Below are 17,068 nucleotides of genomic sequence, written 5' to 3'. Positions count from 1 at the left end.
ATTTGGAAACGATCTTCCTCTATCTAAATAAACTAGAAATTTACTTCCACATCTACCGCCTTAACGCTGCATAATGAGGTGATTGCATTACCATGTATTTAACCTCACATCCGATGGGAGACTACAATAGATCTGTTATAATAACGTACATAATGTGACAGCATATGCATCCAGTTGCGCCGTTTGCGCCTTAGATCAGCAGTTTGATTTGTCATGTAACCGTATTACCTGTCTACAAGCTTTTTTAGACTGGGAAAAGCCCTACGTGAATGCAACATTTTTGAGACTTTAGATTGAACGCAGGGTTTGTTTACAAATAAAAGCATTTTGAATCCAACAAAACAGCCAAGTTTTAAAACTCAGTAAGGATGTACGTTTTGCTAAATTGCCAATCGCTGCAGATGTTATTCTGCGTATGAAGACTAAGGAATGCAGTTGTGAACTAGCAAGTAATATAGTAAGTTGCCCAATAAAGTTTTGGAGTTAAATTCTTTAAAACTTTTAAGCAAAGCGTCTTAGTTATGCGACTGCATTATTCATTCGATGCCATTACTTAAAAAAATATTTTACCACGAACAGTTTCAAACCACTGCACCGAGGTTTTTACTTGTTATGTCTTTACCCGTCACTGTAAACTTCCGAACTCTAAGATAATGGTATGAAAAGGTAGCTAATGAACCAATGGAATTCACCCGCATACTTGGTCAGCAGTTAATGTTACAGGTTCATATGGAAAAAATAAATCCATAATCAAAAATGTACACATACGTGTACACTACCTGGAGGTGTAATATTACTTTGTCGCAATGCAGGTACGTAAAGCAAGGTCAGGCATAAATTTAATCTCTTTAAAATTTCATGAAATATCTAACAAATTTTATCAAAGATTCAAAGTTTATTCAAAGATGAAATGGTTTCAAACAATCTGGCAAATAAAGTTTTCTTTGTCATTGCAAGGTTGGTCGTTCAGTTTGTAATCAAAGAGCTTTATAAGGTTAGCACAATCCTCATCGTCGAACCGACTGTCGGGTTGATCCTGTTGCCAGAAAGTGCAGCGAACCTTCTCACCATTCACCCAGTACCACTGTCCTTCTGAGACTATGTCCGTTGCGCCAACCCAAACGTTACTGCAAGTATCTACGGACAAACGAAGATAAAGGATAAAAGAAATGGAGATGTAACGGATAATGCCTACATGGTGCCAGGTATATAGGGACATCGGACTAATCGATGTCAATAGTTCAAGACGAAATGTTGCGATTTACATACTCCAGCGCGTGTTCATAACCTGATCTCACTCTTGTAAATATATTTTGCTGAAGTGGTTAAATTAAGTATTTAGTGGTTGAACGCGTCACTGCTCTTACATGTTCATCTAGATTATAGAGTTCCAAGGAAATATAGTCTATTGCGTGGAATACATTTTAGACAACCACTAAATAAAAAGCGAAACTAGACATATTTCAACAGAATCGACATTGGGATTGGCAACTCGACTAGCTTCATCGTCTTTGGTTCAATATCATTGCGATTTTGTTGCATATTGTTCGGTTTTATTTCATTGCAAGGATGCAGGGTATGTGAGTTATTAAAATGCTTTTTATATTACAGGGTAGCTAAACTGTGCCATCTAACCAGAAACAGTTGGATAAATATTGCAAACAGAGCTTTCTGTCACTAGCGAGGAGAAAGGGTCTTATCAACAAGATTTCTATTACATATGAAAGACAGGCGCCAGAAATGTTGCTATGGTTTAACGCAATTTTTCAGCACACGACAGGCTATACGTGGCCGTCAGTATTAACGGTGGAGGAAGAACTCGGGAAAATCCCGGGGAAAAACACCGACCCACGAGAAGCTGCTGGCAAGCTTTCTCACGTACCCACATTGGCTGAATCCGAGACTCGAACCCACGCAGACAGGTGAGATGGCAGTGATCCGTAACGGAGGGCGCTTTAGACCAATCGAGGCCCCTACATACGAAATACATAATTTGCTTTTCTGACAACCAATAATAGTCCACATTAATTATAAATATTATAACACTTTAAAGTCACAAGTAACTTCGTACGTTTATGTACGTGGCCTTAAGCCCTACACGTACACGTTTACACGCTCCTATATTTAAACTACACCTGATCATTTAACATACAAGTTTAAATGCTAGCCTGTAATAACAATTAGTAATGATAATGACAGAATCGGAAAAAAAAAACAAAAATACGTAGAAGATCATAATAGCAAATAGCCATAAACGTATTAAAAATGAACAGATTCGGTGAAGCAGTGGTGGAAGGAAAATATACTACTGCTGGTACTATACCCCCTTGCGATCGTGATACATCTCTGAAAAAGTCCAAGTTGCTCTCCTTTAGCCAGATCAAGTCCCCACCTTCTTGCTGACAGACTTGTCGGGCTTCAGACCAGGTTTTACACTCGCTGTGGAACTTGTAGCAAAAGTGGTCTTGATAATAATACTCGTACCCAGTGGGACACGTATGCTTGCCTGCAAAAGAACATGTATCAGTCATTGAAAACAGCCGACCATCAGCTCCGTACTCCCATGTAATTAACTGAATAAAAAATAAACAACCCCTATGGGGTGTTTGTATTTGTTTATGCCAAGTTGTATGGGATAGACTTTAATGATCACCAATTCGGCAAAATTTAGTTTTAACAGATGTAGATCAATGATGCAGTGCTTTTAATTACGTTAAACCGCGAATGTTTTTGTTTTTAATTGAAAGGTAGCCTGAACCAAACTAATGCAACGTTAAATCAAAACAAGTTAACGCTCACTTTCAAATCGGATCTAACTACAAATTGTCCAGATATGCCTATATATCATGCGCCAGCAAATATGGATCTATTAAGTTCATTAAGATCACGAGTACAACTAAAAGTATCGACCACACTATTCATCATAATTTGCTAATGTACTATACGTGGGCAGGCCAAGATACACATTTATATTTGGAACTAACATTTACGCGTAAGGAGATTATATTTTGATGACATGGTTTAAAGTTAATTTACAACTTTCAGCTTATTACGTACTACATGACCATGCCACACCCACCAAAACCTATTAAGCCTATTCTTATTACCAGTTGCCCGCAACGTAGTATTAAACAGTATAAAATAATACTTACTGATCCTGAATGTGGAAGATGCGATGCTCTGTCCCACGTCATTGATTCTCTTTTCCAAGTTTGCAATTCTCGAACTCAAAGCTTTGTATTGCTCTTCAGCTGCTGCTCTAGATTTGTTCGCCTCCGGGCACACTTTCATAGGATCGTCTAGCTGGACAACAGGCAGCGAGAACGCATCATCGAAAAACATGTTCACGCTTCCACATGTCAATGGATAATCACCAAGACTTACAGAAGTTTGCTTGCAAGTAGATTGGGAGCTAACATACGCGACCCGCGTTAACTGGTGAAACAGGATGAGTGAAAAAAATATATTCATCGTCCTGATTTTTAACTACGTTCTAAAGCAATCTGATGTGATCAATAATGCGTATTCCCACTACGTATTATCTTTAGTACAGAAAAAGTTCGATTTAGGTACCCACATCGATCAGAATGTTTTTATAATGCACACCCGCATGCTTATGAACAGTAGGGAAATTGGACGCAACCGTTCTTCAAAAGTACGGGCACCACAAAATATTCATGCGTCATTAATATGAACGAAAACTTAAACCGGTTTCAATGCCGCGTACAGCATTTCCTGACGGTGAGTTAAATTTAGCCTTAGCTATTTTATAATACTTAGCTTGGTTAACCCTATACTGCACGAGCTAAGTGCCCGCAGTGAGAAACCCGATTACCTAAGCTTCCCCGACCTTGGGTTTAACCATAACCAGGGCACATAACATAGTACATTTACACTATATTATCACAATACAGAGGAATTTTGTCACACAGCTGTTCACTTCACGGAAGCGTTAAAGATCATAAAATAATGTACATAGTTAAAAGATAAAAGTAAATGCATGTATCATAGTATTGTTCAATACAATTATAGAACATACATACATACATACATACATACATACATACATACATACATACATACTGAGCGTAATCTCCGATCGACGACTAACAACGATCTCCAGATTCCTTGGTCGGAAACCAATCATTAATAAACCTCATTTTCTGTAACAGCATCTACTGTATGGAATTCCTTACCAATGAGGATACGTAATTCAACTTCCCTTGCTTTTTTAAAAATATCATTAAAGAAATTCCTTCTAGACCAGCTGGAATGACATTAAAAGCTCTGAATAGAAAACTTTAAAATCATATCCATAATTGATATATATTTGTATGTTTCCCAGTATAGTCACACATAGTCATTCATGTCAAATATGTACGAATGAGTGTGCGACGATACATGGTTATGTGCATGATCTTCTATTTTTATTTTTTTTATTACAAAAACTAAGGACCACATGGAAGATGGGTCAGCCAGGACCAAATGTGTTATCCTCGTTAAAGATAGTTTATTATTATTATTATTATTATTATACATACATACATACATACATACATACATACATACATACATACATACGGGGCCCCGAGTGGTCTAAAGCCCTCACCGTTCGGATCACTGCCATTTCACCTCTGTCTGCGTGGGTTCGAGTCCAAGGCTCGGCTACCGTGGGTACGTGGGAAAGCCTGCCAGTAGCTTCTCGTGGGTCGGTGGTTCTTCCCTGGGTTTTCCAAGGTTCTTCCTCCACCAGTTATACTGGCCGCCATGTATAGCCTATACTGTGCTGAGAAATGGCATTAAACCCTAGAACAACAGCACACACACACACACACACACACACACAAGAGCCCGGGCTGCACCTTAAGACTTGACGTATACACATTTTATTCTCTTTGTCCGAAGAACATTTACTTGTGAATTATATAATTTAGGAGTTTCATAGATTGCACATGCCTGCCAAAGGCGAATAATACATTATCAAGTAAACGGACGGTTTTAATAATGTACAGTAAATGACCTTATGGGATAGTTACCAGCCTTTGTTTTATTCATCTACATAATAGGCAAAATTGAATCTTATATGAACATAAATCATTGTGGAATCTGTATTCATTGCATAAATCAATGTTGCATATGTATGCATTGTATTAATCAATGTTGAATCTGTATGCATTCTATAAATCAATGTTGAATCTATATGTATTGTATAAATCAATGTTGCGTCTGTATGCATTGAATACATCAATGTTGAATATATATGCATTGTATTAATCATTGTCGAATCTATATGAACAGAAATCACACTTTGCATTTAGGTTAAGCAAGAAGTTTTAGAGAGTTAGATAGAGACTTTTTTATTTTAAAGAAGAACAAATTTAGTGCCGAAAATAATAAAATTTAAGGCGCGTATATTTTTTTAATCAAATGTATTTATTTTCTAAGGTAACATATACATTTAGATTAGTATTTCACTGCAAACATCACGAAGTGTGTCATAAATATTCAGCTGCAATGACAAGTATGATAAATAAATTCATTCAAAGAATAAGTCACCACAATTTCACATGAACAACAAATATGATCAACGATTGGGCTGGTATAGCATGCATGATTACCAAATTGATTCCACAAGTTATCATTCACCATCACAATTTAATTGGAATGGTTTTAATGGTTCGATATTTCATCCGAAAAAGGATGCGCCACTATTGTATGGAAGTAATGGATCCCAAGACCGCCATCTACCTCACTCAAGACACACAAAAATAATAATACTAACATCATTATTAGAATAATATACTCAAAACAACATAAAGATTATAAAACAATTTCAAATCAAATATCTCAGGCTAATCTACGGTTGTGCCACTCGCATAGTCATGCTTGCAACCAATTGTTAAAGAATATGCTAACATTTGCAGTGAAAAGGCTCTTACAATCTATATGTGCCAGGGATTGCTTTATCCCTTGCCCCACCCAGCTATAGGAGAGAGTTTTTTGTGGAATCTAAGTAAAGTATGTGTGATATGTGATTTGGATGTTCAACGTAGCTTCAAATAGATTTTTTGTCATATGGCTACGATGTCTGCAGAGTGGCAGTTTATAGTGATGGGGAAGCCGTTAGTACCATTTTTCAAAATAAGTTTTCGATATGACCTGACAGAGGGTTTGAACCCGCGATCTATCGCATCCGAGGCGGACGCTCTAACCACTACGTCATCGGAGCGGTCAATTTAAGAGCATCTTACATCAGTTTATATTAGGAGAAAATCTTCCCCGAGTCTTTCATGAAACATTTTATACAATCGAAACACCTTCCTACCATCCCGCTCCTATCCTCCACTTTTCTAGGGCACTTGCAGAAAGTTATATGTCAAAGTAGTCTAATATATTATATATCCATAGTAACGTTTGTTTAGAAAAAAAAGTACCTTTTGACACCATCCCACTCGACCCCACTCAAATGATGGGGTCCTAATACCATAGCCAGAAATTAGATTTAAAACCCAAATTACATTATCTATCCAGTTATGGTAATTTGCATTAATGTTCCTAATACATAAATAATTTTGTGATTTAAACAAATCGAAAATCTAAACGAACATAGCAGGTATAATGGACGAAATATGGCAGGTCTGGCACCAGTTTACATCAAGAAAAGTTTGGTAAAGGTTCACTAAAATTTGTGCACACATACACATACACACGTACGCACGCACATAGGGGTAACACTTTAATGAAAACAAACAGCCATAAATATAATTTAAAAAGTGGTTACTTGTATTATGTACTCTTGTCCATTAATAATGTTTAATTATATCAAGTGCATTTCACTATATTGCGCTTTATGCATTTTAGAATTAATAATAAATGAATTCTAAATTGTAGAATTTAATTTTAATCGCGAGAATTTACTCTAATAAGACCATGCCATGCTTATGATTCAGTCGAAGGAAAGGAAAGTTGAGATAATCGTGTTTTTCATTGCAATTTGCTCGTGCATCAGTGGGTGAACTGAACTCAGTATTTTGAAATAGCTGAGTCAAAAGCTAAACACCGTAAGGTAACTAATTATGAGGCAACAAAGCCTGTCTACATTTGGTTCCTATATAACACCGGAACATTTTGTTAGACAAATAGTGACACTTGTGTGTTCGTAGGTTGAAGAAGAACAATATCGATCATTTAGCTGAATCGACATTGTTTTGTACTGGACCGAATTCAATTTACCAAAACACAGTATTGACCACGTTCTATTTCTTTAGGCACGTCGTTTGAAATGAGAATGATAATTACATCTACTTTACTGATCCTGTTTCACCAGTTGTTGACGCGGGTTGCATATGTTGGCTCCCAATCTACCGAAAATGCTTGCACCCAAAATTCAATGACAGTTGAAGATCAAGGATCCTCGTATAGCGGCGTGAAAATGTATTTTGGTGATTCTTTCTGTCAACGCATCATCCAGCAAGACGTAACAAATGCCATGAAAAGCGCGTGTACGGGGATGACCACACCTCAGGGGCCTAGTGATGAATATAAAGCTTTAACTACAAAAATTGATTCCTTGGATAAGAAAGCTGATGACGCATTGACGAGATTAACAGCTCTCATATTAAGCACCAGTAAGTATACAATGCATTAAGTACTAGCTTCCATATTACAAGTCTTTACCTGTGCATACGTCGGGGGATCTAAATGCAGACAACACGCATCCTGATCTGCCCACCCATAATGCACTAGTAAATCGGGGTATATGGTGTGATTTACTTTATAATGAATTGGAATAGACTGATTAGATACAGATCTGACAGTGCATTTTGTGAAAGTCTATGCAGATTTATTTTATTTTAATTAAGATCTGGCTTGCTAGGAGTTGCTCTGAGACGCTACCTGTAAATGTCAGATACAATAGTTATTTTACACAAGATCAAAGTAATAGCTGTTAGCAAGGGCTATTTATAATGGAAGTTGGCTTAACGGGTTGGTGGATGTGGTTAAGTCAATTATCGCGTTTAGTAACTTTCGAATTCTATATTCGCTTACAATACTAGAGTTACAATGTTATGGGGTCAATCTGTTTCAAGGCAACATGTATTTAAATTGCCTAAAATATGCAATTTGATATTGTACTGGCCACGCATTAGATCACGAAATTGAGATATCAAGCAATTGCATTGTGAAATATTTTGCATGAAGGCTACTAAAGGTACAATAGGTGCTATTTTTGATTTCTTGCAGACAGAGGCGTAGCTATATTTTGCGCCCGGGGACGAACTATAAAATTGGCGCCCCAGTCCCCTCCCCGTTTAATCAAATTTTTGAATATTACCCTTGTTTACTTATTATAATGTAACGTTGTAAGCCTCATTTTGGCGCCCCTGTATCTTGGCGCCCGGGGACATATGTACCCCCTATGCCCCCCCCCCCCCCCGCTACGCCTCTGCTTGCAGACAACTAGAGTCACTTGGACTGACAATCGTATTACAAGCATACCTGTCACTCGATGACTATCAAACTTGCAGTAACAAGAGATTTCTGTAATATATGAAAAACGTGCTGCAAAACTATTTGCTTTACATTTCTTTCATCGCATCTTTTAATACATGGGTGTTAACAATTAATCCGCAAATTTACATACATTTACATCGCATATATACTGAATGGGATATATACTTAAATGTATTGCAAGTACGATTACTAGTGTATGTTCTTGTTTACACTGGTGTGCGAGAAGAGATTAGTAGCTGTATATTTTACAACATGGTACTTGGTTCAGTTACAGTGGATATCACGATTGGGACTAATCGCAACATGCTTAACAAAGGTGTATACATTTATCCCCCATATGCGTTATGTCCTGTATAAAATAAAAATTGGCGTAAGATCAGAACAAGTAAGGGATTGCTTGGGTATTAGCAGGTGTGTGGGGGAGGGGGAACGTTATATCCGTAACATAAATCCAGTGGTTTAAATGTAAAAACTTGACAGTGTTCACAGAAGAATATGGACACAAATAGGTCTTCATCCAACCAATGCATAATTACGCGGTAAATGATGCAAATCAGACTTGGACAAATGTCTCCTGTCTTGGAATTGCTGCATCCTGTAATCCGTCTTGCAATATGTTAAATTATGTATTTTGAAAACTTGTTATTGGGTCTTAAACACAAATCCTGCTCAATATATACAAAATTCACTCCTTGCCACTAAATGGATTCTACACCAGTGTAAATGGCATATCATGTCAACAAAACTCCATATTGCTTTCTCACTGTAAGATTGCTTAACATTGTAAGAGTTAACAAAAATGTGCAAGACGTCACTTTCGCAGTTCCCGTAGGTTAAACTTGGAATATTATTTTCTGAAAGCGCCTTAATGAAATTCAAACGTGCATGAAAAGACGCTATGGACTGGAAGGAAAATAATCCATCATTCGGATGCCGAAATTATAGGTCTTATTCTCGAATAGCATGCCTACATCACTGACAAGGATTACAAGTGGAGATATTCCTGGGAACCACCATGTCCCCTTAAACAGGAAAGAGATAATTACGTTACACTGAAGGATTGTTTAATCAGTCAAGGATTGCTACGAAAACGCTCTTTCTTGCTGGGTAACTTGGGGTTTCAGACCTCTTCCTTTGTAAATTTGCAATTCCATGTAACTGACCGTCGGAGTGTCCATTGCGCCAGTGTACTTGTATCAATCCATACAATATAGGTTACGAGTTTTTCTGGAAATATTGACAATTAGGTTTTCTAAGTTTCAATTCGAAATAGAACTTTTATACGCTCACTATACGATACGATAACTGATTTTCATTAACAAGCACAGTACTGTTATCAGATTTTATCTCTTTTGAATTAGATACTAGTTTATTGTAATTGTGAGCAATAGCAAACTCAGTTTTCATTAAATGATGCAATGTTCTTTTCCAGCCAACAAAACGTGTCGCACTGGGTACGATTATTATCAGCAAGACCAATTTTGCTTCAAGTTCTACAGCGATTGTAAGACCTGGTCTGAAGCCAGACAAGTCTGTCAGCAAGACGGTGGCGACTTGATCAGTCTAAATGATCGCAACCTAGAGTTTTTCAGAAATTTTGCACGAACTAAAGCAGGTAATGTATAAAAAGCAGCGTATTTTCCAAGGTCCTAACTTGTGAAACATTCCTCTTGATCTGTTCCTACTTTATTATTGTATTTTAGCATTTGTTTTACGGTCTTAATAAATTGGACCTTCAATGATTAGGTTTTAAAAGTATTGTCTATATTTAACTAGTTTTGTATTGGTTGTGTTCAAACGAAATTTCTCTGCCATTCGTACGGGTTCGATGTGCTGTAGAAAAAGACCGCGTGTGTTGTAAATCCTTAACAAAATAGATCTCGCTGTTTCTTTTCGATTTTCTGTGATAATTTATTTTTCCAAGTGACAGTCGGATTTCTCGTAATATTGTCACGACTTCAAAATCGAATAGTGTTTAGCCCAAAATCGGAAGTTTCATTACTCGGTACTCCTTAAAACCTAGTTAGATCCTGTAAAGAGATTTGTTACTTTACGATTTCAGACAAAATGCATGTACATGGCTACTAAGGCTAATGCTTGTGTATGAAAATCGCGATACTTTCCTGTCACTTTTGTAAGATAAATTACTTAGGCATACGTCCTTATAAACATAGCAATACCCACTATCTCTTAAATTCTTTGAAAGTTTATGATCTTTATATATCTTGTGCTTTAGGCAGTTGCAATAACGTCTGGGTCGGTACAACGGATGCTTCCTCGGAGGGACAGTGGAACTGGCAGAATGGTGAAAAGGTTAGCTCGGCTTTCTGGGCATCTGGTCAACCCGACAATTGGGCCTCAAAGGAGAACTGTGGCGATCTGAACAAGATATTTGATTACAAACTGAACGATGAAGATTGCAGCAACAAGTTACATTATCTTTGCCGGGCTGCTTTTTGAAACAATTCAATAGTTTGATATGAATATTTTAAAAATTAACCAAGAGTCCTCCATGAACTTCGGATATTTCATATTTAAAATATATATTTCCATATGTAGCGTTTTATTTTTGGAATCGGCATTGGAATAAACTACTGCACCAGCAGGTAGCAAACGTATATGGTCATTGTTTTCTTTTGCTTGTTTTATAAATCTTAAATGTGCAATGAAGCTAAGCGGCAGAAATATGCTGCAGGATTAATTCTATTTATTCCTTAGCTAACGGTCAGGTACTTAAATACAACGAAAAGGAAATGCGTATTCAAAATCTTTCAACAGAATATGAATACTAAAACGAATCGCAAAAAGCTGATTTGGTTTAATGTCAAATGAAACGTGCATGATAAAATTTCAAGCTGATGCATTTGTACATTTCTTTGAATAGTCTAATTTACTGTCAATTCTCAACAGAATAGTTGGCGTAATGTGCAAGCAAATGTCACATGTAAAGTATATGCAAATAAATCGTTAAGCTTTTCAACAACCAACTGGTCAAAAATTGTAATAGCTTAATGTCTTACAACGCAAAGCTTCCTAAACATATTTGGGTTTCAATCATAAGCCATGTCGATACCCCATGGAGCTAAGAATACGTCACATTTTCACACGTGTACGAATTAAACATAGGGCAACATCAAGGTCTGTCAGATTGTCTTTAGAGATAATTAGCCCGTCGGTGCTCCAGCTGGTCATAAAATATTTTTCTACTCGAATGTGATGTTAAAATGCAAAAGCGGACTTCGTTCCCTCTTGAATACATTTATGCGACACGTTCAAATCTCGCTAATAAAATTTTATAGTACTCAAGAATACTTGATATGGGGTGAATTAATGGGTGACGCCTAAATTTGAACGTAGTTTGAACCTAAATTATAAAATGAATATTTGAACCAAACGTCTTCATTGCTTCACAAAGATACGTTATTGAACAAAATAGTTTCCTTTCTTAGATTGGAAGAATGTTAAAATTTAAATCAACGGCGGCTTCAACGTAACACTTAAATGTTGCACAAATTTCTTAATGCAGTCCTGTTGATACTGAATCCTCAGCACAAACGAGACCAGTTTGTGTATGCCAATTATAACACATATTTGTCATGCTTAATGAGTCTTCACAATTGGAAATTTACATTCGGCTTTGCAAATTTCCAAAAGTAGGCGTACAAACGGCTTTATTTAAAAAGTAATAAAATAATTTTCTGACACTGCTCCTACAATGGTTTGTATGCAGTGAGCCACGACACGTCTGTGGCGCACCAGGAGAAACTGTAATCGTGTGCAAATGGACGGCTGTGTTTTCTATATTTTAGTGAAAATAAAAGCATATATTAGCATTTTCGATCTTTTTAAGTGTTAAAATGCGCACATGCAAATATTGTATCGGCAAAAAATCAAAGAATCTAGTGTTATAATCAGTTTTTAAAGGGACAATGAGTATGTAAAACATGAAGACCTATCCGTTGTTACGAATATGGTCTTAAACAGATAACTGACGGCATTGAAGCTAACTCTTCAAACCCTTAGGCCATAGCCTGTACAGGTCTTAATATTGCACTGCCGTCTTTGCACCATTTAATCTTATTTGGTTGTGCATGGAAATCATGGTAACCATCCCACCATGTTTTCAAATTATGCCAGGCTTTGTTGCTAACTGCTTGCCTTTAAGAAGGGTAGCTATCGAGATACCACGTATTATCACATATTGCACTAAACACTGAGATCCAGCTTCAATTTAACTTTATGATGCATACAAGAAAGAAAACTAATTTGTTTCTTGATAAAAAAATCTCATCAAACGTGGAAGTACAGGTAACTGTTTTTCAAAGGTATTTATTTCCGTCCATTTAATTTAGTAGCATTGTTTCATGCTCAACGGATTCGAGTCCAAGGCTCGGCTAGCCTGGGTACGTGGGAAAGCCTGCCAGTAGCTTCTCGTGCCTCTGTGGTTCTTCCTGGGTTTTCCAGGGTTCTTCCTCCACCAGTTATACTGGCCGCCATGTATAGCCTATCTTGTGCTGAAAAATGGCGTTAAACCCTAGAACAACAATAATAATCATGCTCAACGTGCTAGCTGACACAAACGTACAATTATCAATCACACTTGTATAATAAAAGTCGATAGATACGTCCATACATTACCTGCCGAGCAGCACAGATACTATCATGGTTTTAATATCGCACCAATGAATAAAAGAATCCTTGGTAGACATATAAGAGTCAGTCATCAAAAACAAAGTGAATCAAAATTAGTTTGTGCAATTTAAAAATTTAATTCTCTTATCTTGACAAATATTTAGGAGGAACGAGCTGTATTGTAAATTTAATCCCAAATAGTCGTAAAATGTTGACGTAAGGCAAAGATAATACGAGTGCCGTATAAATTTCAAATCCAAATGTGTTGACAAATATAAAAGTTGTACACAACCATAGACCAACGTTAGCCATTTTTAATGTGGTGCTTACACAAATGCCAGTACAATCTAGAAGTTGTAAATGTATACATGGCTATTTTGTAAACACATTAAACTGTTAATTTTGTCCATGATCGTAGACAACTTTAAAGATAATGCAAACGCTTTATTTGGTTCGAAAACACTTCTTTGGTGGATATCAATATAGAAACGTAGCACTGCATTACGGGAAAAGGTTTAGATCTTTTAAATGCAGGTGATAATGATGCAAGATTGTAGGATAGATAACTGGTGGCATTGAAGCCAAAACTTCGAACCCCTAGGTCTTTATTTGTACAGGTCTTACTATTGCACTGCCGTCTTTGCCCCATTTAATCTTCTCTGGTTATGCATGGAAATAAATCGTGGCAACCATCCTACCATGTTTTCAAATTATGCCAGGCTTGGATGCTAAATGCTTGCCTTGAAGAAAAGTAGATGTCGAGATAACCTTTTATCCCAGACACATAATGCACTAAACACGAGATCCATATTCAATTTAAATTTATGATGCATACAAGGTGGAAAATGAACAAATTTTGTTTTCTTAATACAAAATCTCGTCAAAAGTGGAAGTACATGATATAGATAACTGTTTTTTCAAAAAGGTATTTCCCTAAAATTTAAATAAGTAGTAGCATTGTTTCATGTTCCACGTGCTAGCTGACACAAACATACAATTATCAACCATACTTGTATAGTACAAGTCAATAGATACGTCCATACATTATATGCAGAGCAGCACCTACACCGATAATTCTAGGTTTTAATATCGCACCAATGAATAAAAGAATCCTTGGTAGACGTATACGAGTTCAGACTCGGTCATCAAAAACAAAGTGAATCAAAACTCGTTTGTGCATTTTAAACATTTAATTCTCCACGCTCGACAAATATTTAGGAGGAACGTGCTGTATTATGAATTTAATCCCAAATAGTCGTAACATTTCTACATAAGGCAAAGACAATCTAGTGTGCCGTATAAATTTCAGGTCTTTAAATGCGCTGACGTGCCAAGAGACTTGATGTAACACGTCCTTGTCCAGATGTGATATGATGTGATTTGGATTTTTAACGTAACTTTAACAATTTTTCAGTCATATCGCTACGATGTCTGCAATATGGCAGTTTATAGTGATGTCTAGCACTGAGGCATCATACCGTAGACATGTAGCATGATGTCCCACCCAGTCACATTATCCTGACACCAGGCCGACTAGTCCTAACACTAACCTCTTAATGCTGAACGCCAAGCGAGGCAGCTGTTAGTAACATTTTTGTAAGTCTTTGGTATGACTCGGCCGGGGATCGAACCCACAACCTCCCGCATTCGAGGCGGACGCTCTAACCACTAGGCCACCGGGGCGGTCATTGTCCAGAACTATTCTGAATACATAAACAATCCCAGAACAATATGTTAGTCCAAAAGTCAAAATGCACTATGCAATTCCATTTAATAATCAAAACATATCGTTCATCTCAAAATTATATCTAAACATAAACACAACAGCAGACTGACAATAAAATAAGAACATACGAAATGACAATCATAGTTGATAAATTATCGTTATGTGCACACTATGATTGTTTTACGACTCATTGTGGCAATACGTTCTACCTGATAAACCTGATTACTTACCCGACGTTAATTACATGGCGATTCTCAATCATCTGACTTGACCATTCAATGGGAATTACCCCAGCTTGCTGGCAGGTTAACGATTAATTTGAAATAATTGTAAAATCAATTTACATATCTTATGCAATCTAGAGAAACACTACAAGTAAAAACAGTAGATAAATTACGTTTCCCCTCTTAAAGAAAAGTATGGAATAATGCTCTTTAACATATTAATGAAAAATACATATGAAAACATAAAAGTAAACAAACATTACACAGGAAGATGTAGCAAGAATGACACTAAATGTATACAAAATAAAGCAGTACAGAACTTGTACACACGTGAAAGTGCGACTGTATTTAGGTGGTCTTTAACTTGATTTGATTAATATCTTGATATTCTTGCAACATCAAATTCATTTTGAACAAGGATATGTTTTCTCCTGCTAATTCAAGTAAAGTGGTTGTGATCACTGAATACAATAATGGGAGGAGCGTAATTATTATAAACTTCAAAGGTTTGCAAAGCCAATATTAAAGCCAAGTGTTACATGTTTAGGCTCGAATAAACAACAACATAGAAAGAGTGAAAACAACAAGCTTTTTAAAAATTAACAAAAAGTTTATTTTCCTGGAAAATTCTGTAAAAATGAAAAAAAGGAGAAGAACTTACGGTTTCAAGAATCAAATCCAAAAATAACCTAAGAATAATCCACGAACTAAATTGGAAAAGTCCTAGTAATAAATGTTCTAATAATTTCAAGTTCAAATCCTGATTGAAAATCCAAGATGGATTACGATGACTTTGCTGTAGTCGGTACTGTGCTTATCTACAGTTCCTTGTAGAAATACAAATAATGGCACTCCGGTGATGGAAATCCAAATTAAATTTGTAGGCAATGTCTTTCCAAAATTTCTGTGTGAGCACTCTTTAAAATATTTCCAGAGAATAAAGAATTAATCCTTTTGAAATCCAACTGTTCTGAAGAAAATTATAACTTAAAATCAGGCTACAACAAACTAACTTGACATCAGTGTAAAACGCCCCAAAACTGAGAAATCTCTCTCAAAACAAAGATTATATTGTATCACAAGACGCAGTTTATAAATTCCCCTAAGTTGCGAAATCGGGTGGTGGTCACATGATCATGTTCATATCACGTACACAGAATATGGCCTTGATTGGACTAATGATTTTATTCCCAGAATTAAAGTGTTTACTTCTTAACCCACGTAGTCCCATCGTGACCTTGACAACAACCAATCATTTCAAAATAAAATAGAACTATGTTTACTAATTTTGAATCCAGGTCAGAATTTAGATCAACACCTGGTGTTTATAAACTAACAGTCAAGGTCAAACAATTTTCTGAAAAAGTATCTCTAGTGAAAAATTTTACATTATAATAGAATAAAAAATTTAAAACTGACAAACAATTGAATTAAAAATAAACATGATTAAATCAGATATACTTTACACAAGTACCTTCTCAATTATGGAATAATTGTCTGGTGCTTGTTAATTGATTAGAGAAATAAGAATACTTGATGATCCGCATCATTTTGAACTGCTTGAATTAATTCTCCATAAACTCCTAGATCACTTGAACTGAGCCATTTAAAACGATTGCTTGCAATTTGGAACTTAAAGAACCGATGTACTCTTCAGTATAGCCTTTAGTTTATCAAAAGCCTCCTAACATTTTTCAGATCAACAAAACTTGGTCCTCGCACTCGTATTCGTCAGAACCTAGAGGTTCAACAATTATGAAAAGTTGAGCAAAATGTTTGTTATTATCTAGCCATACCCAAATATCGCATTGGTCGCGTTTTACTGATAGGCATTGGGAATTCAGAGACTGCTTTAACCTCAACTTCCTCAGACTTAACTTGACCATGTTCCACAAAATGTCATTAAAATGTAACACAAAGCAAGGGAAAACTCGATGATTTTACTTGATGTGTCCAATTACCATCAACTGAT

At 36.3% G+C, this 17,068-nt stretch overlaps 2 protein-coding genes and 1 non-coding gene across 3 annotated transcripts; 1 reads left to right on the top strand and 2 right to left on the bottom strand.

Moving 5' to 3' along the window:
• Positions 1-827: 827 nt before the first annotated feature.
• On the bottom strand, positions 828-3,590 carry LOC149798437 (C-type lectin lectoxin-Phi1-like). The gene is made up of 3 exons (XM_089960604.1): positions 3,153-3,590; positions 2,324-2,506; positions 828-1,137 (listed from the first exon to the last, which is right to left on the bottom strand). Exons 1-3 carry the CDS (start codon positions 3,469-3,471, stop codon positions 917-919), a joined length of 723 nt encoding a protein of 240 aa, XP_089816730.1. The 5' UTR covers positions 3,472-3,590; the 3' UTR covers positions 828-916.
• Positions 3,591-7,106: 3,516 nt separating this feature from the next.
• On the top strand, positions 7,107-11,132 carry LOC149798436 (C-type lectin lectoxin-Phi1-like). Its single transcript, XM_089960603.1, has 3 exons — positions 7,107-7,628; positions 9,947-10,129; positions 10,751-11,132. The coding sequence occupies exons 1-3, from the start codon at positions 7,283-7,285 to the stop codon at positions 10,972-10,974; spliced, it is 753 nt and encodes a 250-aa protein (XP_089816729.1). The 5' UTR covers positions 7,107-7,282; the 3' UTR covers positions 10,975-11,132.
• A 3,624-nt stretch (positions 11,133-14,756) lies between these two features.
• Trnas-cga (transfer RNA serine (anticodon CGA)) lies at positions 14,757-14,829 on the bottom strand. Its single transcript has one exon. It is a non-coding gene; the product is annotated as a tRNA-Ser (tRNA).
• Positions 14,830-17,068: the final 2,239 nt, after the last annotated feature.

The sequence above is a fragment of the Sinohyriopsis cumingii genome, chromosome 6, assembly GCF_028554795.1.
Source record: "Sinohyriopsis cumingii isolate HCF-2022 chromosome 6, ASM2855479v2, whole genome shotgun sequence".
In the NCBI taxonomy this organism is placed as follows: Eukaryota; Metazoa; Mollusca; class Bivalvia; order Unionida; family Unionidae; genus Sinohyriopsis; species Sinohyriopsis cumingii.
Note: the sequence above shows the minus strand (reverse complement) of the source record. Positions and strands in the feature narration are given on the sequence as shown.

What these genes read in the sequence shown, in the direction of transcription:
- LOC149798437 (XM_089960604.1), bottom strand. Translation starts at nt 3,471, where the DNA reads ATGAATATATTTTTTTCACTCATCCTGTTTCACCAGTTAACGCGGGTC. An exon ending in ATCTTCCACATTCAGGATCA is followed by an intron (nt 2,507 to 3,152) that starts GTAAGTATTATT and finishes GTTCTTTTGCAG; the next exon opens with GCAAGCATACGTGTCCCACT. An exon ending in TGTATCACGATCGCAAGGGG is followed by an intron (nt 1,138 to 2,323) that starts GTATAGTACCAG and finishes GTTTGTCCGTAG; the next exon opens with ATACTTGCAGTAACGTTTGG.
- LOC149798436 (XM_089960603.1), top strand. Translation starts at nt 7,283, where the DNA reads ATGAGAATGATAATTACATCTACTTTACTGATCCTGTTTCACCAGTTG. An exon ending in AGCTCTCATATTAAGCACCA is followed by an intron (nt 7,629 to 9,946) that starts GTAAGTATACAA and finishes GTTCTTTTCCAG; the next exon opens with CCAACAAAACGTGTCGCACT. An exon ending in TTTTGCACGAACTAAAGCAG is followed by an intron (nt 10,130 to 10,750) that starts GTAATGTATAAA and finishes CTTGTGCTTTAG; the next exon opens with GCAGTTGCAATAACGTCTGG.